The sequence below is a fragment of the Struthio camelus genome, chromosome W, assembly GCF_040807025.1.
Source record: "Struthio camelus isolate bStrCam1 chromosome W, bStrCam1.hap1, whole genome shotgun sequence".
Classification (NCBI taxonomy): Eukaryota; Metazoa; Chordata; class Aves; order Struthioniformes; family Struthionidae; genus Struthio; species Struthio camelus.
Window position 1 is genome coordinate 49,115,300 of NC_090981.1, and position 24,960 is coordinate 49,140,259.

Sequence of the window (24,960 nt, forward strand, 5' to 3'; positions counted from 1 at the left end):
GATACTGCACACAGCTTGAGGCCATCTGAGAGATTTAGAGAAGCAATCAAACTTTCAAAGTAGGGCAAACATAGGATTCTGGAATGATGCCTGGAACTGGGAGAAAGAAGGAAAACAGCGATCCAAAACCCTGGAGGTTTTCACTGCCTGCTGCTTCCTATGAAATTTAAACTTTTATCTGTTCTGAGTTCTCTTAAAAGGGAATTAGAGGCACAGAGAGCTTTCCTATTTTAAGGAGAAATACAAGAAGTCATAAGTTTACCATTGCCGTGTTGCTAGTTATCTGGATCTCTCTCTACTTTATGGACAGCTATAGTGATGTTAAAAGCAGTAAAAGTTTTCAAGATTGGGATTTCTCAGTGAAGTCCAAATTTCGTTTGTTAAATTAAATCTCTTGGATACGCAAAAAATCAAGTTAAAACCAAGAATTTATACAGTATTAACAGGCCATACAAGCATCTCCTAAGCACAACTGTATTTATGTTTAGTTAGGATGAAGGAAGAAAACCCACCAGATTATTTCTATGCGTTAAAAACTTGAGCTCTTATTTTGGCTTATTCACAGATTTTGCTGTCATTTCAGGGTAAATATTTATGTCAATCCGACTAATCAACTATTAAAACTATATAATAACTTTATATTTTATTTGAACAAGTCCAGAAAGCCAAACCTTCGGCACAGGTAGCAAATATCCTCAAACATGCTATGAACATTCTGACTAATTTCCGTGGATTAAAGGCTAAGTGTGATGAGACAAATCCAATAAAAACCCCACTCGTGAGACTGTATTCAACCCATGTAATAGGTCTCAAACAGGAAAATTACACAGTGCTTTCTGAATATTACTTGTTAAATCACAGAATGGTTGAGGTTGGAAGGGACCTCCGGAGATCATCTAGTTCAACCTCCCTGCTCAAGTAGCATCACCTAGAGCAAGCTGCCCAGGACCCTGTCCAGATTGTATCCCTGTCCAGATTGTATCCCTGTCCAGATCTCCAGGGAAGGAGACTCCCCAACCTCTCTGGGCAACCTGTTCCAGTGCTCAGTCACCCTCACAGCAAAGAAGTTTTTCCTTATGTTCCGACGGAGCTTCCTGTGTTTCAGTTTGTGCCTGCTGGCTCTCGTCCTATCGCTGGGCACCACTGAGAAGACTCTGGCCCCATCCTCTTAACACTCTCCCTTCAGGTAGTTATACATACTCATAAGGTCATTATAATGACATTTTAAATAATTTTTACCTTTAACATCTCTATGGATTATCTGATTCTCATGGAGGTAAGAAAGGCCACGTAACAGTTGTTCTGTATAATTAATAATTACTGATTCTTTGAAGGCTCCATATTTACTTAACAAGTGAGCAACTGAGCCTCCTAGAAAATAAAAATGATACAATTTAATCAACATTTATACTGGAGATTAGTAGAATGCAGCATTGCCTCAAAAACTTGGAGCTTGATATTTGTATTCCAAGCTGAAAACTAGTTTTCTTACCCATCCCCCTAAATATATTAGAGAGTTCCACAGGCAAAGAACAAAATATTCAATTACACAGTTACTTTCTACCTGGAAAAAGCATAAGTTTAAAAATTACATCTCTTCATGCATCCTACTAATTTCATCTTTCCTCAGAAAAAGAAAAAACACACAAAAAAAATCACACGTGTATGTGTGTCTATGCACATGCAAATACATACATAAATATGTTAGCGTACCAGGTATCGTTGATGATTAGAAAAACGCCCTACACGTATTTATCCGGATCTTGCATTAAGTTTTTCAAGTAGTAGAAAAACTAGCTCTCTCTGGGGTAATACATATGTACAGCCTCCAGTGTATGTTCCCTCTCAGGATCTTAATTTGCTTTTGTTACCATTTAAGTATCAATATCTAGAAGTCTAGTATACCTACTAGGAAGAGTAGCATCTTCCTCTTTGTTTTCTAGAAATGGCATATAGATTTGTCAAGTTTTTGGAGTTGCACTGTGCTTCTTAGAGTACTCTATTATAACCTGGGCTCAAATGCAGTAAGGAGAATTCCTGATATTTCATTACGTACATAACACTACTCCAGAAAAATCATACTTTATAAATATTTTCTCTTCAAGTCAGCCTGAGTTTCAAGAAAGTATTTTCTGCACCACTGCTCATAACACCACATACTTGGGCTTGCTGGTTAGCACTCTGGTATTACTAAGTGGTTTCCACCAAAAAATGTGTGTTAAGGTGCAATGCTTTATTTTGTAGGCTAAAAGGATGTATAAGATATCAAATCTGGTCCCTTGGTAGACTAGAAAATACATAATCCCACATCATATAATGTCATTCATAAAATTAATAAAGTTCCATCTTAAGGTATGTGAACTTTATTGTCCCCTGATTTATACAATAGTAAAAAGATCTCACTATTTATTACTAAATTACCACTTTACAAATTTAAACTAAGATTTGAACATGTTTTTCCTGAAATCTATTAATTATTATAAAAAGTTGACTAAAAATAATCATTTAACATTATGCAGCTATAATGAAAGTGATATGGCTTAAAAATATACCAGACTGAAGCTTGCCTCCCTCTCTGCTCTTTTAGAAATTCAGAACAAGGACTAGAATTTTTGCTCAAGGTTTCCAGTTACATTAGTCGTATGACACACTAAGCATGAAAAAGTCCAGATTAAAAAAAAAAAAAAAAAAAAAAAAAAGAGCCTGTAAGAATATCTCTGACCACTTAAAAAGCAACAAAATATTCTGTAAACTAATCCTCTATGCTGGTTATCAATGGCAATGAAGATACTAATAGATTTGCAAACTGAAGTGATACATGGAATGCTTGGCAGTGTGAAGCTATACAGCTCAAGATTCAACTTATGCTTTCATTGTCTTTAGCACGTAATGTTGTTTACCTGCCATCCATTCAATAAAGAGATTATAGTTGCTCTTCTCACATGTAGCACCCAACATTCGAATAATGTTAGGGTGGTTTAGATGACTCATCATCCTTATCTCTTCTCTCAGTGCTTCAACTACCTCTTCTTGCTCAGAGGACGTGTTCCTGACATATGTCACCTGTTTTAAAGATATTGTATCCAGATTTACCTTCCATAATTACCAGACTCTCAAGGCCTTTCAACTGAGAATCTCTCTCCATGTGAGACAATCACAGAAATGTAAGAGCAATCACCTGGGGAAAATGCCAATAGAATCTCTGCAAGTGTGGAGCTGGGAAGTCTCCTTCCTTTGCTTAAACTAGGAAAGTGTTTTTCTGATGTTGAAGAAAAGGGAAAAGATAATACCTGAAACTAGGTTCTGACAGTGATGCTATTTGCAAGGTCCTTACCATTTTAACCATATTATCTATTTGCATTAGGACTAAACCTATTATCCCAGAAAGCTGAGAGGCAAAAGCCAACCAAAAGTCCAGAGATGGACTTGGAACCAACCCCAGCTCTGATCCCTACTAATTCTCTACAACATACCATTGTTTCAGAGTTTCCTCTGGGAAATAATCATCTTTCTAATCATCTATGAGACTCAATCATCTTTCTCCAGGAAGCACCTTGAGAACCACATAGATAGTTGTACTCTTTCACAGGCAAGCAAGTTTCAGAGGAAAAACACCTGATAACAGATATTTTGTCCCTGATTAAATGATTTGAAACTTCTCAAGTCCATAGGTATAAATTTATTTTCTAACTAATAAGAAAATGTTAAAATTAAAATTCCCTCCATGTCGGTATCATTAATTCAGACATAGGTCACCTTATGCCTAAAAGATCAGCTCTAGAATTTTCCAAAATTCTCCATTTAGCATGTGTATTTGGATCTTTTTTCCCCATTCACACCTTCATATCTAAGCATTTAAATATTAAAAGTACTTGCCCTACAAAGCCAAGTGTAGGATTGGAAACGAGCATTAAACTATGCTTTCCACTTAAGTTGTTTTAGGATAAAATCTTCAGAAGTAAATGAAGGAAAACTACTTTAACAGTTAACCAGCAAATAGCAGCTAGACTTGGAATAAAGAGATTTGGTTTTCATTCCTAACTCTCACCGATTTGTGAACTTGATAAAAGCAAAAATGCTTTTGAAAAATATGAGAGGGCTATATAAAAAGGACAGTTTTTTCTCTTTAAGGGGAAATGAAAGTGAAAATATTATGTTAATACTGTGTATATAAATTATATTACGTGAGTACACATATGACTGGAAGCAGAGGAAGTATAGAACAGTTTGTGAAAACAGAGAGCTTCTATATTTAATATTCCAAAGTAATATTTAGGAACAAGTAGAATATAATTAACAAGTGAAGTATTTACCTGTTTTACAGCCATTAATGTCCCTGTTCCTACATCTTGAGCTTGGTAACAGGAAGAAAAAGCTCCAAGGCCTATTTGCTGCCCTTTAAGCCATTCTGCATCTTCTCTGTAATGGTGTTTTGCTTTGGTATGCCCAGGCAGAGTTTCTGGTGTCTGGAAATTAAATTCTAAATCAATTCCAGGTTTACGAACATGCATCTAAAATTTAAACATTCTGGAAGGATAGAAAATACTCAAGTTTATATGCTTCTCTTCTCTCTTATGGTTATTGGTACTGCATGTTATAAACATTTCAGTTGAGATCAGAATACCAGTCTTCTATAATCCACATACTCTCACCACACATCAGAAGAAAGTACCTCCTAACTTACTACCTGAAGGTGAAAGGTAAGCCTAAGTGCAAGACATTCTGGCATTTCATGCATCACATGTTGCTACCTCACGCAAAGGATGGCAAAACCCAGCATATGTTTTCCTCCGTTTCCTCCCCTAGTAACTCTACCTTTACTAGGCTCACAACCTCACAAGCTTCCAACTCCTGTCTTACTCCCCCCCCTGCTCCAAGTAGATATACCAACCACTTTGTAAACAAAACAAAAAAACATTACACACTCCTTTCTCTCTCTGTTCTTTTCACTTGTGCTTTTATCTATATGCTAACAAGCAGCTTTTTCTTCTGACTTCCAAAGCATTTCACAGCTTCCCTCAAAACGTGGAGGCAAAAAAACAAACAAACAAACTCCCCCCCCCACTCCTCCTACACTGTCCATCTTTTCTTTCAGATGGAATTTGGTTTTGCGTGATTGCCTTCAAAAGTAAATCAGCATCACAACCCGGTAGATTTCTATTCCTGCTTAATAACATCATTCTCATTTCCTGTGCCTCCACTCTTAAAATCCTCCATTGCCTCCAGCCTTTTTATGCATCCTCCTATTTTTGTTTTTATACTTTGCCATTTTAAAGGCTGGTACATGACATGATGCCTCCTTTCCAAATACCTCCTCTAAACCTGTTAACAGCAGCCATGGAAGGATTCTATTAGTACCCTGAACTGGCAGGCTCTTTATACTGAAGTACTTCTCTTCATATGTACATTCCAACTCCTAGGAGGAGGCACCGAGTCTCTATACTCGTATAACGTTAAGACTACAACAGCACAGCTTTATCAATTTAGTGAACCTCAATTCAGACCTAAGAAAGCGGAAGTCTGTATGTTAAATTTCCATGTATACTTACATCCTGCTGAATAATTATGATATCTTCACCATTTTCAACCTGTAATTGGGGCACTATTGGTAGGGCATCTTGAGATGCTGACATTGCCATAGCAATAGCTAAAGCTTCCTCCTCCTCAGCTTCCATCTTCTCCTTGCATTTTTGATTATGATTTACATCATCTTTGTAAGTATCATCATTTTCTGCCCGCTCAGGAGAAAGCACTGCAACTTCAGACTTGAATGTAACTGTGCCATCACTTGTTGGCATGGAGGCCTCAAGTAGGTCCTCGATACTGGAATTGAGTTCTGCATTAGCATCCAATCGACATTTCTCATCTACTGGTGTGAACACTGTCTCTTCACTTGGTATAACCGCACTACTATTACTACTGTTGCCATCACATTGTGAAATATCATTCAGGTCAAGTGTCATACTGTTTTTTGAGGTTTCTCCCTGCTTGCTCACATCACTCAGGGTGGGTCGAGATGGCTTTGGCCTGTGTATGTGACTGGATGGCAATGGCCTGGCCTGGGTAAAAACTGGAGAAAGTTTCTCTGGTTCTTTATTTTCAGAACTGTTTCTTTGAAACTGGAGAGAAAGTTTCCGCTGTGTTTGAGGAGAAGGTGAGGGGATTTTGCAGGGAATGAATCCCTGAGGTCTGAGTTTAGAGACATCTGTTACAGTGCCAGCTGGTACAGATGGATTGGAAGGAGACGGAAGCATTGGGAACAGTGACTGGGAATGACTGGATGAGGGAGAAGAGTTCAAACACTGACTGTGGGGCTTTCCTTTTGTTTGAATGGCTGGCTTTGGTTGCTCTGTGGTTACTGACGAAACAGGAAGTCCCACAGCTAGGCCAGCCAGTGTCTCAGAAACGTCCTCTGGACTGGCACACAATTTCTTGTCTCCTAAACCTTTCCCACTTTTCCCTGATAACTGGACAGTATTGTTAGGAGTATTATTTTCTGTAGCTTCTGGAGAGTTATCTGGTACAGGCAGCTGCAAAAAGTCATCATGTCGACATTCTCCAGAATGCATTTCTTCCATTCCTAGCTGGATGGCTTCTGCAATTTCCATTTCATCTGCTATTGCCATCAGACGTCGACGCATCCTTGCATAATGAGTAGAGCGTGTCACGCTCAGCATTTCTAATAGTTTTAGAAAAACATGGGGCACTCTTGCAACCATTCTTGCTGCACTCAAAAATACTCTCCGGGATAGTTTGCCAACCATCGAATGTGAATTGTCAATGGACTGCAAGGCAAAATTCAAAAGGGAGAGAAGCTTCTTATACCTGCAAATTAAAAGGAAAAAAAATTGTCTTATACACTGATTTGCTCTAGTTAACTAGTGCAAAGAAAGCCATCTCAAGAAAGTATACCTGGCTGTCAGTTCTGCAATAGCAAAGGAGACTTATTGCTGCACTGGTGTTTCAGGATTGTTTAACAGGTCAGAAGTTTTAAAAAAATGGTAACTCTTTACTCTGAGAAGTAGGCTGACTTTTGCATATAAAAATAAACTACTTAGAGTTAGCTAAAACAGCCAAAACCAACCTTTTTTCAAGAAATCACCAAAAGCTTTTGACTACAAAGATAAGCCAAAGAGCGTAAGCACATACCTGTCTACTACAGTATCAGCCTGTAAAACATCACCACAGACAATGTGAGGATAAAATTCACCAGGGAATTCCAACAGAAGCCTGTCTATCAGACAAAGTCTCCCCAGTAGTGCTTGCCAGTTGCTAGATTCAGTCTGGGTTCCAAGAATACAGTTTAAGACATAATCAACACCACCAATACCAATGGAACCTATTCAAAAAGAGAGTCGATTACATAAAGATTAAATGTACTCATAATCTAAATTCCATAAAGATTAGAACTGTATCATATAGAAATATACATGTGCCCAAATTAACCCCTCCACACACACTCTTACCCTCTCCCAAACTCCTAAGAGCAACACTGTTCTCTGAGCCATTTTGATTTCTGATAAATTCTGTATTAAGTTTTAGACACTTGGGTATATTTGCTTGTAATTATAACTCATTTATATATGAAGAGCTATCATTACCAGATTTAAGTATTTCTCTCCCAACTGCCAGCTCTCCTGCTTGGCCTTTACACATCTCCAGTAGAGTTGAGACTGAAAGTTGACTTGTTCGACTGTAAGAAATTAAAACCAAAGTAAATCTTAGCAGATGCTTTTGAGGAAAAGCATTCTAATTATTACATTTCAATAATCATTAGCAAAAGCTTAGATCTCTGCTTGGAAATTGGTTTCACACCCCTTTATGCCAATACGCTGATATAATCCTGTAAGCCACCAATCATTATGGTATTTTTACAGGACGCTCCAGAAATGCAAGTGTCTATCACTAACAAGCGAAAAAATGAAAAATACAAACAGGTTTCTTGCTTAAACCATCACATCCACATTTCCCAAATTCTTTTGAGACTTTCAGGAAATAAACTCTTTAAACTCTTTATTAATGAAAATACAACATGTCAGGAGCTCATCCTCTTGCACAAAGCAGGTTAAATTCTGGATCCCACACCACTGTCAAAAAAATAGAAGTACAGGTCTGTTTCACTTATTCCTTTAATTTTAGTTATTCTATCGCTAGACAAGGGAAAAAAAGCAAGCATCTGGGGCTGTATTTTCAGAATCATTGATTCTGATCAATGCTGCTTAGGAAGTAAACTGAAAGAGACAAAAATCAAGCTGAATCACTGCTGCACCTAGTTCACAGCACAGGCACAAATTGGTTGGTCTGGCAGAGCAGACAGGGTAGCTTGGGACAGGAAGGCAAGGCCTATGTAAACCAGAACTGCCAGAGATATTCTCTCAGAACAGCCACCTCTTAACATAACACTGTTGCTTCTTATTACATAGCACTATGTTAAGCTTTAAAGAAATAGAAGTACCACAGCTTTCATTGCAGTGAGGAACATGTATAAGTATATTACATATACTGATGACAGATACTTGCTAAAGACTTTTAAAGAGCAGTCACAAGAATTAGACCAAAGCAAACTGAGGGGGAAGGGATGGTTGATGACAACACCCAAAATATTTTTTTTGTTGTTGTTTTTAATGGGAAGAAGGCCTATGGAAGAAGGATAGCGTTTAAGATCTGCAAGTGCTGGAAAAAAATATAATCACGTTCCTTCAAAACGACAGAAACTAGAGGCCTTTTGAGACAAAAGTTGGTTGGTAGCAGCTAGACTTCAGTAAAAACATACCATGATTTATTTATAGTCATGACCAATACATTTTATTTTACCACCACTATTTGGTTTCTTAGCTCTGCATAAAATAGCGGCAAATGAAGTTTCAAGCTATTTCAACTATCTAAAATGGATTTGTGAGTCACTATACCTGTTGGCATCTGCACATTTAACTAATATTGTCTCTACAACTGGCTTGAGAAGTCGCTGTAGTTTAGTCCTCTCTGCCAAAGTATGACAAGGAGTATACACCAGCATGGCTCTTAAGGTTTTCTAAGAGAAAGGAGAAAAACAATATGCATAAAGTTAGATTAGCTATGTCAACATTTTTTTTTTTTTAAAAAGTGTTCACATAAGTTGCATAAAAAAAAAATCAGTGAAATATTCAAAGGATAAATAGTGTACTATATATTCAGTTTTGGAATTACTCTGAGATTGCTAATAATCTGGTCATACAAGTACTGTTAATACTAAGAAAACGCTTGCTACAGTGCTTATATTTGGCCAGTACAGTCATGCCAATTTGCCCTTCTTGAGGATTTTGTTCATCTCTCTTTCAGATGACGGTTAGAAGTTAAGAGCCGTTCAGTGGTGCTGAAAAACAATTGCTAGGCTTCTTATCTTCATACATCTCCTCCTTTTCCCTCCCCTTCAAAAACCAAGTCACTTGGAAATTACTAGAATACAATGAATAAGCAACTACTTACTAAAGCAGCAACATACACTTTGTAGACAGGGTCAGCACAGACCATAGACAGCACACTGCAGCAGGATTCCACTACAACATCTCCTGAGATACTGGTCTGAGACGACCCACTAGCTGCTCCCAGAGCTCCAGCGCTTGTGTTGTTCCCATTGCTGCTTCCAGAATTTCCAGTGCTTTCACCGTTAGCCAGTAATAGAGCACCACTAACATCATGCGAAAGGCGTCTAAGTGCCATCTCTCGTATATTCCAGTTTCGAGAAAACAAGCAGCCAACCAATTCCATTCCAAATACCTGTAAAGAGAAAAGGTAACATTGCAGGAGTCATACTGAATAATACTGCAACTTAAATACTTAAGAAGAGTAACCAAAAAGAACAAAGAAGTGTTTCAGGTTGGGGGGAGGAGGAGGGAAGTCATCTTATGAAGCCTGACAGTAAAAACATGATAGTAGATGTACTGTCTTTAAAAAAAAAAAAAAAAACAAACTTAGATGGAAATAAAGCATCCTAAATGATCATTCAACAGTCCTTCAAATACTCTGCTATACAGAATGAGGGGGGACTGTTCATTAGCTGTGGAGATGTGATGCAATTCAGAATAAGTTTTTGAATTGTGACACAAATTCTAGAATATCTGCAAAAGTTAAAACATTCATATATTAGAAGTCTGTCATGGCTCTACCTCAACTTGTCCAATTTTTCATTTTATTTTCATGTCTGAGCAAAGATTAAAGACCACTCCATTATAATATAATTTGTTTCAGCAGGTGAAATTGGTAAATACCGCATTTCAGCAACCCTCTTCAGACAGAATCAGTAGCATTATGAAACTCATTCTTTCCTCTACACGTGCCAAAAGACGATTTCAACTCAAGCTCTTATGTGTGGTTTGTAATTTTTGTTTGTTTGAAATAAGTGAAGCAACATTGGAGGTGTAAAACAAAACAGAACTCTTATTACAAACTGTTCCAGAAAAAAGCTCTTCTAATGACCAAAAGCAGTAGCAGGAAGGCATAATGATTTTCAGTGTGTTTCACTGCTGGCCAGTTGGCACAATGATCACAGCTTCTCCTGAAGATAGATGCAGTTTTCAATTAGGAGCTGTAAGGATTGCCTCGTGATTCACCAAAAGTGACAACAAACAGGAAAGCAGTTCAAAACCAGTTTTTACATTTGAAACTCCTTTTACAAGGTAAAATTACCTGAATCCATGGCTCAGCTAAATCTTTATAGGCAGAAGGGATCTGCTGGACCCCATAATGAGTAAGGTTAAAATTACTATCTTGGGTTCTTCTTTGCGATCCAGCCATAGATTGCTGTTGAGTTTGCTGCTGAACCACACGGAGAACAGAAGAATCCACAGGACTTGGCAATTCATGACTATAAAGGTAACAACAAATAATGTGGATTAACAAAGGACACGTTTGCTGAAGTAAATACTTTAGGGTATTTAGGAATGTCAGCTAAACATCCAGAAATGAACAACTCATTACACTCAGTAAAACTAAGCGCTTACCTGTGGAAATCATGAGATCTCCATTTAGATCTACAAAGAGGACATATAAGTGGCTCTCTGTTTCTTCTGCATTCTTCTGCCCCTGAAATACAGCAATAAAAAAATAGGTATTTTATATTTAGTGTATCAAGCCAGAAGACGTTAAATTTTATTGAAAAACATCAATTTCAGGAAAAACACTCCTCTGAACTGAGCCATCTACAGCAGCCAGTCTTAGAAGAATTTACATTACTTTTTTTTTTTTTTGAATGCAGAAACCTTTCAGCTTTAGCACTATAATATTAAAATTCGTTATTAACTGAAACAATACTGTTCTTTTTAGACCTCAAACATAAGCAGGATTTTTTCAAAAGGATTAAAATATGGAGGATGACATTTTATTTGTTAAAGCAAAACGTGTAACTATTTATGTAATGTAGTATGTAAACATACTCCATAATTAGCTATGTAATCCATGCTAATAGTGGATGGCTTTCTAATGAGAGGTCAAAAAGAGGTAAAAGTTTTTTCCTGACCTCGCTCTAGTTCGACTTAATCTTCTCTCTTAGGTAGCAAAAATTCAAATCTCTAGCCCTGCAGCTAACTTTTTTCTCAGAGCATCATATTACAAACTTGATTTGTGAATAACTGATAAACCACGAACTATCAATACCTAAATGATGCCAAAATCTCACAGTTACATATTTTTTTTTCTTCAACAAACCGCTAAGGTTTAATAGTTTTGAGTATATACCAGAATTAATTGAGACAAGGATGACAACATACATATTGACATGCAATGGTGGTGTAACTTGTTCCTGCAGCCATCTTCACATACAGTCAGGCTTTCTTCATCCAGCATCCCTAACAAACAAATGGGGCACATCTGCTCTTCTTCATCCTTCATACTATAAAAACAGATATTTGCGATTGTAAAAACAGTGCATCAGAATTCAGAACAGACTTTAAAATTGAAAAAGATCAACTGCCTGTTTGAAATAATCACCTCTGAGTGGTGATATGCTGCTTATAAAGCCATCTCCCAGATCTTCTGAGTAAGTGAGCAACAAGATTTTTAGAAGCACTGAGTACAGACAACACATTGTTGAAATGAAAAGGAAAGTCACAAAACGCATGACATTTCTTCAAACTAGGTCAGATACCAATTAGGGATTGAAAGGCCTAGCCATAGGCACTTGCATTTTTCTCCCTAAGGCTTCTTTAAACAAGCAAACCTTAACTTTTCAAAACCAATCAATAAGTAAAAAAGTAAAGTTTAGATTTTGAAGGCTACACAGACTTTCTCATCACGCTCCTTTCAGGGCATCAGTTCACAAATCAGTCTTCAACTCACCACAGAACACAAAATTTTATTTGATGAATGTGTGAAATTAAAAATATTAATAGACGCCTTCACAGCCACCCTAAACTTTCTGCCATACACAGAAACAGACAAAATAGAGCCAGCCATATACACAACAAAAACACCTACATACCCCACGTAGGTTAAAACACCCCGCTCTGAGTTTTAGATGTTGTTCCATTTTATTTAGTCCCACTAAATAGTTAAGGTAATTTTTAAATGGATATAATCAGAGATTTCATCAGAAAAAGTATTCAAAACTTAAAGGATACTTAGTGAAAACAAACATACTTAATCTTCTGTAATGCTACTTAAAAGTGCAAAACATTATTATTCATAAAAATTAAGTTACAATTGGCATATGTCTAAAAAGTTGCAAGATGTATTTGTTTAGCAACAGTAATTTTTTAAATAAAAATATATTTATGTAGAAGTGAATATATAGACACAATGTATCTCCTTGCATTTTTTTGAAATGGTTGACTATTTTTTTCCTTGAAAATTTCACAGAAATAAGCTTAGAGGGAAAATTTAGTTCCACAGCATAAAAACACAAGTATTAATTTTATACTTTTGAAGAATTAGTAGCAGACCAAAAATAACTGCAAGTCACAGTAATTACCCGAACTGACTAAGTTTATCTCAAGTGAAACCAACACTCAGTGTTCTCCTGTACTTGTATTATGCAAAATCAGACTGACACAGAATGGCAGTTTATCTCATCGAGCCAGTAACACTAGGAACCAATCATCAGCTGTACTAGCAAACTACTAGTTTGAAAAAATCTTTTCTCCTGCCAAAAATTAGAACTAAGGCAATGAAGTTCATAACCCAATTAAGCTACTCCTATGAAAAAAAAAAAAAATCTTTCTGGACAAGATATCTAAATAAAAGCAACTTGCCTGCCAGTAATTTCAGAGTACCTTTCATATTTAACCAGTTGATTTGTATCATTTATTTACAGCAACATGACTCAACATTTGGAAAAATAAGTACAAAACAGTGGGAAGCTAAGGTCACAATCTGAACATCAGAATTACAAGCCTCTCTAAATATACTGATCTAGCTATATGGCTACTGTCACACTTAAATAATTAGTAACACATTAAGTAACAAAGTGACACACTAAAATTAAACTTCTTAAATCAGATTTCACTTTCACTAAAGAAAGTCTCCATTTTGGTTGTCTTCCACAGGTAGGCCTCTGTCTGCCTGGTTCACTCATCCCGCTAACAAATTAATGCACAAAACACTTATTTAAGAAATAACTGAGATCTTTTCAAAAATCAGGGAGAAGAACACAAGCAAAAACACTCAAGTAGTAGAAGTTAGGAAAAGCCCATCAAAAAATCAAACAACAGTTAAAATGGAAAAATAAGGAATCTTTTAATATGGTACAAACTGTAAAAATCTTGATAGTTTAATAACTCCCTTAAAATAGTTTAATCATTCTATATGAAGAGTGAATACTTAAAAAAATATATATATATACACACATATATTTCTATATATAAACACACACACACAGAGTATGTTTACCTGGAAACTTTTCAGTATATTGTCATAGGCACATAAACATTTCTCCAAAGTAGTAGAGCTTGCTTTCAAAAGTTATTAGGACAAGAGAAAACAAAAAATGAAATCTTATTTCTTCATTTTCAACATTTGCATGCATGCTGTATTTGAACAAATGCACACAAATACATAGGTTTCCCAAGTTAATACGTTCCAGGCTTGAAGATGGTGGCTTACGTTTCTAAAATTATTTCCCACTTCCATAAAGGGTCCAAAAAATTATCTTCACAACTCTACTTAAAGTTTTTCAAATATAAGGTACATATCAGATAGGCCCACTTGGTACCAAGATGACTAATGTATGCTTGACTCTTGATTGTTTGCAAATACAAACATTTAACATGACTTGAAATGAAAGCAGCTTTGAACAAAAAGAATAATGTAGGTGATTCTAAACCTCCAAAATTAGAAAAAAATTGCAGAATTAAGTTTTTAATTCCTTTAGAAAAATACTAACCTGTTTTCTGAACTAGATGTAGAAGTACTAGATGATGACAATGTATGAGAATTTGACATGCGTGAGACAAACTTCTGGATGGTGTTACGAGATGGAGCTTTGATCCTCGAGCTACGCCTACTGTGATATTTCTGGAACAAACTCTCAACCTGACATCAGAAAAAGATAGCAACAGTCGTATTTATGCTATGAATAGCTTATATGTAAAGGTAAGGTTACTGAAGCTTTAACTACTGCTAAACAAAACAAAAAAAACCACTGTTCACCTTCACAATAATACGTTAGTGGCAACAGCAGTAGCAGGAATTTCAGAAGCCTTATTAATAAACAGACTGCAAAGAAACATTGTTTAAAACAAAAAGCTATTTACTTATTAAAAATTACCAATAGCTTTAGATATACACACAAATACTTCTGAACACCCTTATTCTGTTTACCTTTCAACTATCAGCGATAGATGTACAAATTTGAGACAACAACCCAAGATCTGTATCATTCACTAAAGTTTACTAATTCTTTCAGCTATTCCTTTTATTTGCAATTTTTTTTTATTTATAGAGCTCTTGAAACTGATTTGAAATATAATTAAAACTATATGCACTTGTTGATTTAAAAATGCAGTAAAGTGTCCAGCAATTTTAAAATATCCTAAATATTTTAGATCTTCTATTATATGTTAGACATGTATTACCTCAAAGTTCTTCAGTGTCTTTCTCCATAACATTGGGTCCGAGGGCTCTAGCTGGAATACTCGCAGCATAACGAACAGCAGATGAATACAAAACGTTCCACGCCCGCAGCTACAAGTCTGCAAAGAAAAGTATCTTATGTTAGCATGTTAGGGCCATGTTGCCTTGCTAATTACACATCTAAGTGCGTAAAGGTTAGGTGCCCAAGGCCAACTGCTAAAAAAAAAAAAAAAAAAAGAGAAAAGATTTAATGTGAAATAATATTTTATGTATTAGGCACAAATATCTTAGGTGAAAGTGTGAATTTCTAAAACATCATTCTGAAATACGTACAAGACAGACAATATTCACCTGGAAGCTATTGCTGCTATTCATACTGAAAGGAATTTATGCAAGTCATCAGACATCTGTAACATGATGGCAATCAAGTTTAAATGAGATGCTTCTATTTATGCAAAAAAACTTAGATGTTCCCAAAGGCAGAGTCACAGCAGCACCGAGAAAGTCTATTTGGACCTCATTATGGGTATTAATGACATTAACACACCTTTAAAAGGACCGACGTGTTTGTTACACATTTATACATATTCCATGAATACAGAAAATAAAACACACTTCCGAGTGACGAACAAGGAAAACAAAGTGCCCAAATTTCAGCCAAAATACTTTATATATATAAATTAGGATCCATGAACAGGAATGAGAAGTATACAGAATAAACTATATATTAGTAATGACTTCCCAAAGAAAATCTATTTAAGAGGTACTCTAGGTAAATCTAATGCTGCATATTTGACAAAGACACAAGCTGATAACTACATTGCATGTGCACACATTACATCTTTTAACTGTTGTATAATGCAACATCTAGCATGGTTTGCAACTCTAACTTCATCTAATCTGGTTTCGTAGTTTTTCAAGACTACCTATAAATTACTAAAAACTGCATGCAACAAAAATGTTCTCTACCTGAGGCCCAATAAACACTCTGTATTTATTATCAGGGCTGTCTCCTCCAATTAAGAATGAGTTAGGTCCTATCTGCTGCAGCAGGTACAGCCTGGCTCTCATAACTTTGTTGACGCGGCGATTTGTTTCCTCAGGGCTATATGGAGAGAAGCCATCTGGAGACGGAGCTCTTCGAGGTGGCGTTATTCGTCCACTCTGAAACTACAAAAGTGGTTCCATCAAAGATTTCCAGGACAAAATACAAAGTTTATACACAGGTTTTTTTGTGTGTGTGGTTTTTGTTGTTGTCTTTTTAACAAAATACAAAGTTCCCTAATACAAAGTTTAGCTACGTGTTTCATTCTTACTGATACAGAATGAAAGAGTCCCTAAAACTTGAAGAAACTACAACCTGCTTAGACTATATAAAAGAATTTTCTTCCATGCCCGGAACTAGAAGACAGAAGAAAAACTGAAGTTTTATAATAAGCTGGTTCATATTATGACAGAAAAGGAGTCTTTTAAACTGCTTCTATTTTCAGGTCTTCACTGCTAGCCTTACTGAATTAACAGGTATAATTAAACCAGAAGATCATCACAGACTCATGACTAGCGACACACGAAGCCATTATATGAGATGTATTTCACAAATAAAGAAATCCTGTTAGCATTAGAGCTTTATGACTAGAGTTTATAACAGTGGTCCTATGGCCCATGAACAACACTAAGAAATTCCAAATAGAAGAAGGAAGGATGTGTCTTCCCCTCCTTTTCACAGTGAAAACAACCTTCAGCTCAGGATATTATTTTTGACTATGGGAAGCAAAAGCTGTCACCACGACCACCAGCAGAGCCAAACCTTTTTTCCCCCCTTTTATTAAAAATGTCTTTAATTTAAATTTTAGAAAGTTTAACTGTCTTACATTTCTAACAAGAGCTAATGACTTTTAATTCAAATTCAAGTCCAATTTCAAATATTCTGCTTTGATTGACATCCATTTTGATTTTTAAATCACGACAAAGTTGTAATTGACTCACAATCTATTAGTTAATTAGAAGACAGACTACACTCTTTCATATGAAAAGTTAATATGAAACAAAATAGAGAACATCAACTGAGCAAAGGCAAAATTAGATGGTTTGTTTGTTTTTTTTTTTTAATTTGAATTTCTCTCATCAGGAAGAAAGGAGCTGTACTATGAGCTGTAACTTTAATTTGTCTTCAATTCAGTGGAACAGCAGTAGAATGTTTTACTTGATTTTGGAAACCTAGTTAAGAGCAATAGGATAGTAAAAGCCATTAGATCCTATTCTGACTCCAGTTGCGCTGTGAAGTGGTAGATGAGTCACCTTAACTGTGGATGAGCGTTTTTATAACAACAAACTATTGCCCAAATATTCCACTCTTCACCTTCTCTAAAGAAGCCAGTCACTAAAATATTCCAGTCTTGATCTCTTGTATGTAATAGCATAGATTTTAGAAAGCATTCTAATGATGCATATACCTAAAACTTCCCCAATATGTACATAAAGAGCAGTCCTGGAATAGAGAATCACACACACATACACACACACACACACACAAAAGCAAACTCTCGGCATCTCTTTGTGCAACCAAGCCAACAGAACATAGGTAACTCCAGGACTGAGTATCTACATTTCTTCATTATTTCCTTTATTTAAAAAAAAAAAAAAAAGGGGGGGGGGGAGGGAGGAGGATAAAGTTCCACGCATGAGAGAAATGTAACATGAGATATACTGTGCAGACTTCATTCCCTTGAGTGATATCATGTGACAACCCCTTTACATAGGCATCCTATCCCCCCCACCCGTGGGATTAAATATCAATATCCTGACTATATTCTGTGATTTGCCAAAAGAAGATAAATTACTAATTACATCATAGTCTGTAACTTACAGGCACTGGAGATACCCTTTTTCTTCTGACACCTGGTGATTCAGATTTGACAGTCCTAGAGGATGACGAAGAGGAGCTACTAGGAGAGGGACTACGTCTTCCTTTCTGAGTAGGTGAAGAAGCCATGCTTTGTCCTTCAGTCTGAGATTCTAGAGATAGCTTGTTCATTTCGGCTCCATCGCCTTTCACGGGGATAGGTTTCACCACCTTGCAGGAATTAGGCCATGTGTGTTAAGAGTTACAAAAATAATCATTGTATATGAAAACAAAACTAACTCATCAGAATTTACATTGGTAGCATTATATAATTCATTCATTATTCATACATACAGAGTCTGCATATTTCTTAGGTTCCAATAGTAACATCTAAATATGGGTTATCTTGTTAATTTATAAGCAATATAGAAAGGTAAGAACTTTCTTTCCTTTCTATTTGTGCCACTTATGTTAGTTGTGGCCCCAACTGATTTGACTCACAAAATGCTTCTCTAACTGTCATTCATGGTACCTCAAAGGACAGCAGCTCTGCCAGTTGAATAGTAGGATTAAACAGAAGTTCTACTACAGGCGCTATCTGCCTATTTAAGGACTATAACCTTCGTTCCATATCTGTTACATACAGTACATGTAAGCTAAAAAAATATTAGAATTGCTACATCTATAGCACAATATGATTGCTTATTGCAAATAAAATTCCTTTAAAACCTGGAAACAATTCAGCAAAATTAAGGTGGCACTGTGCTCTAAGGACTGTGGCCAGTTGTGCCTGCAATACAACTAAAGCAGCTATGCCACATCTGGGATCCGAGCTAATCACTATGCTCAGTGCTGCCCTATCTGAACAGACACAAGCACTCAGAGTTGGCATATATACTTCTAACACAGTGGTTTATTGCGCCGATGCTGACCTTATACATTGGGATATGGAATATTTCAGCATACCTTTCAGGTGCCTGGACCTCAGAATATAATTTATGCATTTATTTAGGCATCTGAAGACCTACGTAATGCTTGAGAAGAATAAGGCCCTCAGAAAAGATTTAAAAGCAATCACATCAGGCAGAATAGATTTTAATTCTTCATTTCTCCATGATTAGGAGGCTTGACTCAAAGCTGGAAGGAAGCTTCAAGCAATGCAAGGGTAGATCTCTCCTAAAAGGTTCCTGAGATCTCTCTGAATTAGCCAAAAAAACAGAAGGAGCCCTCCCTGCTAATTCAATTAAGCAAATTGTCTATGTGACAGTTCAGGGTTTGAGAAGGAGGAGGCATCCAGACTCAATTCCTTTTCTACCTCATGATGTGGACTTCTTTAGCCACAAGACTAAATACTATTTAGGAACAGAAGCATTTAACTCATACCACTAAAGCTATTTCATTATCAAGAAATGCATTCCAGCTTAAGTAGACTATACAGAAAAGAGAAAAATTAGAAGGTAAATGCAAGTGTCCAATGGAAAAGTTACTGTTACCAATTGCTAGTGCTCGAAAAAAAGTTTAACCTAAAGTGGCAGTAGTTAAAAATCTGGAGGACAAAAAATTATACTAAAACTTAGAAACCTGAAGGAAAGTGGGTCAAGCAGGGAACAACAATTTCAAGCTATGTAGTACATAAGACCTATTAAAATTTTTTTTTTAAACTGTTTTGTCTGCTATGAAGCTTTAAGATGCTGGGTTTTGTGCTTGCAATGTTCTCATGACAGAATCTTCTTAACAGTAGAGCCCTCTTTTTCATTTGTATTCTAAAAATGCTGACCACAAGTACTGGATTAGATCATCTTAGCTTTAAATTAGCAGCTCCAGCATGTGTTACATAGAGTCATAATGCAGACATACTGACATGAAACTAATTATTCAGTACAACACTGGCTAACTAATAATATGTTAATATTACAAAAGTAACTATGTTTAATAAGCTTTGTTTAATCTGTCCGCAATTTCTTAAAATGACTTCTGAACTATTTACACAAAGGCATTACTCAAAAAGGTGAATAGTGTGCTGTTTGGATGCTTTGGCATCCAGTTTAGCAGAGTTAAGTCTTATGCGAAGCAGTTATTCAGATTTACTTTTTTTCTGGTTCTAGTAAGCTCAGTTTGTTTTTTCCTCTAGCAAAACTTCCATACTATATATGCACACATGCTACCACGTGGAAAATTTTAATTAAACGCGTTGAAACTCAGAAAACGAAGTCATGAAACCCTTAAAAACCATCCCAGTGCAGTTTTGTATTCACTGTAAGATTTTACCTAATGAACAACAGCTCCTTTAGTTGTTGACATTAGAGGGCAGTGTTGATACAGCAATGTTTTATATTAAGCACAGTTATTCGCTTTTTTCTCAGTATAACTTCATATACGTGTAATTTCAGAAAGTTGCCCACAATTTCCTGTTAAACAGCTCATTAAAATGAACAAAAGGATCACAACTAAGAATCCACGAGTCATTTAGATAACAAGGTTCCTAAAAGAATGCCTGCAACTTTCAGTGACTTTTATTTGTAATAACTACAGATATTGCCCTTCCTTGAATGCCACTTACCACAGGGCCTCTCCTGCTTCTTCTTTCCAGCCATTCATGCTTCCAGGCTGGCATACATGTTGCCTTGAGTTTCTCCCTGATCATGCGCTCTTCTGGGCGGTCATCCATTTTCTGCAATCCCCTGAGGGTTTCTTTATTCTCCATGTCACGGCTACATGAAAGAAAATTTTTTCATAATCAGACATATAGTTATTTCTAGTTAAAGCATAATACTGTAGCATTCTTAAATTTTGTGCCATTCACCCTCCCTCTCCTTGCAACGAAATTACTAAAACAGATTCCAACTTGCTACGGCAAGCCCATTAAGTATTACTGTCATGAATTTGCTATTTTGCAATGTGGAGCACACCTGTGTAGAGGCACATTTCTTTAAAATGTGCCTACTGCTTAGAATATTGGACAGCCAATAAAAAGGAAGGTCTTGGCATATATTTAACCAATACAAAAGTTACCCCATATATCATTCCTCAAACGTTTCAGAAGTGTTGTCATTGTTCATGCATCTACTGGCAATTCAAGAGTTGCAATCTCATATTTTAAAATAATTTACAAAATGCATATAAGTTAATGATAAGTTTCCATCTTCATAGGATGCACACACATGTAACTATGTAGTGCCTCTTCCCATACATGAGCTCCTCGTCAAAAAAAAAAAAAAAAAAAAAAGTCTTGTAAACTATTACCCAGTATGTTTAAACTGGAAGTCATGAAAGTAAGGCTAGTGTCCTTGCGAGTTGCTTTCTGAATGAGTGATGACTCAAATGCACTTTTAGTCAGCTACAATTATAGTAAAATTCACAGCAAGTTCATATCTGTAAAATGAAAGTGTAATCCATCTGGCTCATGCTTTTTTGACCGACAGCGAAGTAGCTGCCTGTGATTAATGGCAAAAACAAGAACAACCTCCCCAAAATACTCTCAGACATTGAACAACAAACGTGAACAGTCTGGAAGATTTCCTGATTCTGCTGAGCTATCTGCTACGTTACCAAGAAAACCACATTCTTAAACAGCAGCACATGATGCCCTGCCATCTTCTAGAAGTTAGCTGGCTTTTAAAAGAAGTAAGCTTTATTAAGCCAACTCTCAAAATTAAGTGAATTTCAAAAATAAAATCACAAGTCAGAGTGAAAGATAAGAACATGTAATATAGGCACGACCTCTAACATATGGATTAATTCCCTACAGTAAAAAGATATTAAAATGCCTATCTTCATCAGCAATGTATTAATAAGGTTCATTTATTACAGTACTTTAATTAGAAGAATGAGAAGTTTTCATTGGTCAGAAAGCATATTCATGTTATTTTTTTCTCTCTTTATAGAGACAAAGGAAATAAAGTATTCTGAGAGAGGAAATAACTTTTCCTGTGCAACGCTGAAACGAAATGAGCAGATGGAGACTGTAAACAATTTTTTTTCCCCTCTCAAGAAACATCTAAATGTATTGTTAACAAATATGATTTTAGACACTCAGAATGGTGTCTAGTGATTAAACACTTTTAAAAGTTTATAAATAGAAAAAACAATCCACCTAAATAAGCATGTTCTTTTCAGAGGTTAAGCAGCATTGCTGGTTTACTTTCAGAACTAATATAAATGACATTCAAAAAAAATGGAACAAAAGTGATAATTTTTAATTTTGTACTATTGCTTTCTAGAAATAAAGACAAAAAAACTAATCAAGTGAAAGACATTTCAGCAGCAGGAAGTGACCCAATTAAGAATATGTCTAAAATTTTAAAATATGGAAAACAGCACTATCTAAAGTCTTATAAAGGGCTGATTTTACTTTTTTTTTCCCCCCATTAGTCAAATAAAAAAAAAGTTCAAAGACAAAGGGATCTTTGCCTGCATAAGAACTGCAGGTACAGAATAGTACAGCTCCAAAATATAGGTGTAAGTTTAAAAATACAAGATCTAATTTTTATATTAAAATTAATTCCATGACATGAACCATTTCAGTTGCATGAATACTTTGTATACAAGACAGAAAGCGCTATCCCAGCAGTGAAAGAATGGCACAGTATTTCATTTGTTCATATAACCATGATTAACTTCCCAACTGATATAAAAAAAGTCTTTTAGAGGCCCTTGGACTTGAATTCATGAACAATGTAACACAACAGAGAAGGCTTCACAATCTGTACTTGTTCTCTAAAAAGCAGAAGCAACTGTCTTCCTCTCTCACGTGACAGTTAAACCAATCTCCTCTTGCCTGCACAAAGAACTCTTGTGCTTTTTTTCCATGCAGGTGGGAAAGACCAGAGTCTGAAAGCTTTTGCCTAGCAAACCAAGATATTTTTCGCTGAATTCAAGCATTGTGCACATTCTTACACAACACTATTTCTGAAAAGGGTTCAAGAAAATTTCATAGTAACTCAAACTTGGGTAAAGATCATAATTTGCTGAATATTCTTATATTGTTGGGTCTGTGGAAAAAAAATACTTTTCCCATGAATGCATAAAGTCTTCCTGCACACTCTAAGTCATTTCATAAAACTGAATTTGCCTACATTTTATGGCCCGAACCTACAGCATTCATCTAAAGCAAAACCCTCAACTATTCTTGCCAATTTAAATTTCACCTACATGACATTTACTGGATTGCTAGTCCTCACATTGCTGCACTTTAGTGCCAGGAAAAAAAAAAACAACAACAACAAACAATAAAAACCCCACAATGCACTTCACCGAGGAGCTGATCTTGCAAGGTAAAGCACACCCTGATCTTGATATAACAAAAACTACTCATAAGTCAAGTTAAGCATGTGCTTCAGTGACTACCAGGTGCCAGGGGTACTTGATCTGAACAGCAATAAGACAACTAAGCAGCAGGCCTGAAAAACAAACCAAAAAACAAACAACTCCCCCTGCTCCCCCTCCCAAACAAGGGCTCCAAGAACACGTGAGCATGGCCTACAGAACCTAATATTTCTCCACATCCCACCCTTCTGCTTCAGCAGGGAGCAATGATTTTGCTTGTATTTCAGCTTTTCATGAATCAAAGCAAAAGATAAGAGTTTTTTCCAGACACATGTTCACTTTTAAAGTCCTCCCCCCCCCCCCAAAACAATGGTAGCATTAAGGATCTTTCAAATTCTTTTAATTACTATACAACAGTTTTAAACCAATAAATGCCAGTTCCTATATAATTAATCTAGAAATTCCATAGAAACTGGAGCCAAATTGGAATTCTAAAATACTGAGCCCCTGTATTTAGTGCAATAAGAGAGCTGTAGCAAGCCTAACAGTGTGGTAACTACTGGTTTTTTAAATGAATAAGCCCAACTGTCTGCATTAATATTTGCATCATTCGCTCTGAACTATTTGCTTCATGAACTACATGAAACTACATACAGGAAGATTAATGCTCTGCATGGAAAGTGTAATGCAACATCTTGTGCAATACAAGCAGCAAAACTTAGCCCTTTTTTCCCCCCCGTCTTAATTCTGAAGACTTGCAAACAGTAATTGAACAGTCAGATTATTAACAACTGGTTCTATATTGGATCAGTGATTCAATATTTTAACAAGAGGTATGGAATGCATATGCTATTTAGCAAGTCATTGTGAAAGACGAACAAGTTTTACTTCTGAAAGGTTCAGTGAGTTTAATGCTAATTTTCTGGAAGTATTTTTCAAGAAAAGGTAAGTAACAGTCTAAAAAGCTGCAATCCATTTTCTTGTGATTCTCAACATTTAGAAAGCATTAGTTAAATGCCTTGGTTTCTCTGCTATCTTATTTAGACAAGCAACTTTCATCCATTATCCACACTGGACCAAATTTTCTTATTAGCTGTGAGAAAAGAGGAAAAAAAAGTCTGGCAAGTTCTGAAATAGGAAAGTCTTTTCGCCAGTAAGAGGGAAGCTCTGCCTTCCATATCCACAAATATCTGATTGTAGAGAGGAAAATAATAATTAGCTGTTGTCCAATAAATGTTTTACATTTGTCCGAAGCACGTTAGCAAGAGTGACTTGCAGACCATTGTTGGTCAAACCACAGCCATATTACATATGCATGAACAAAAATGGTCCCACAGCAGCTCTGTCAGGGAGCAGTGTGTTTAACAGCAATAGGTTGCGAGGAGAAAAAGCACAAGGTTAGATGGAAAGACAGCGACCAAGACTGAAAGACTATGGGAGAAATTGCATACTCCGTTATCAGGTGTTTGCACAGAGCAGCGACAGTCAATGCTGGGGGTGAGGTCAGATGGGATGTACAGAGCTCACCTTTGGAACAGTAAGCAAGAATTAAGAACGTGGGTGCCCAGCTATTGGAAGCCCAACTCTCAGCAGGTCACGAGGGCGCTGGGCTCGCCCAGCTGGTCTAGAGGTGTATGGTAGGAAGACTACAGCATGGGGAAGAAGGATTAAACGCATAACCGATCCCTGAATTGAAAAGGTACACTATTAATGTTTTAGATCAACTTCTGGCCACTAATATTTCCCACAGTGCTCTGAATTTTTCATTTGCAGTTAGTTTCCCCCTCCTCCCCCCTTTTTTTTAAACTGAT

The 24,960-nt window shown here is 36.3% G+C and overlaps 1 protein-coding gene across 4 annotated transcripts in view; it reads right to left on the minus strand.

Moving 5' to 3' along the window:
- LOC104146859 (mitogen-activated protein kinase kinase kinase 1) overlaps positions 1-24,960 on the minus strand; it is a 107,813-nt gene that overhangs the window by 4,972 nt on the left and 77,881 nt on the right. For all 4 annotated transcript variants that reach the window (XM_068924376.1, XM_009679109.2, XM_068924375.1 and 1 more), the window contains 16 exons: positions 20,445-20,595; positions 17,909-18,115; positions 16,012-16,212; positions 15,045-15,161; positions 14,354-14,502; positions 11,745-11,866; positions 10,980-11,061; positions 10,666-10,843; positions 9,466-9,756; positions 8,910-9,031; positions 7,602-7,693; positions 7,150-7,339; positions 5,550-6,825; positions 4,314-4,466; positions 2,901-3,063; positions 1,240-1,371 (listed from right to left, as the gene is read on the minus strand). In XM_068924376.1, coding sequence (XP_068780477.1) covers positions 1,240-1,371; positions 2,901-3,063; positions 4,314-4,466; positions 5,550-6,825; positions 7,150-7,339; positions 7,602-7,693; positions 8,910-9,031; positions 9,466-9,756; positions 10,666-10,843; positions 10,980-11,061; positions 11,745-11,866; positions 14,354-14,502; positions 15,045-15,161; positions 16,012-16,212; positions 17,909-18,115; positions 20,445-20,595 — 3,626 coding nt within the window. The remainder of the gene's footprint in view (positions 1-1,239; positions 1,372-2,900; positions 3,064-4,313; positions 4,467-5,549; positions 6,826-7,149; positions 7,340-7,601; positions 7,694-8,909; positions 9,032-9,465; positions 9,757-10,665; positions 10,844-10,979; positions 11,062-11,744; positions 11,867-14,353; positions 14,503-15,044; positions 15,162-16,011; positions 16,213-17,908; positions 18,116-20,444; positions 20,596-24,960) is intronic.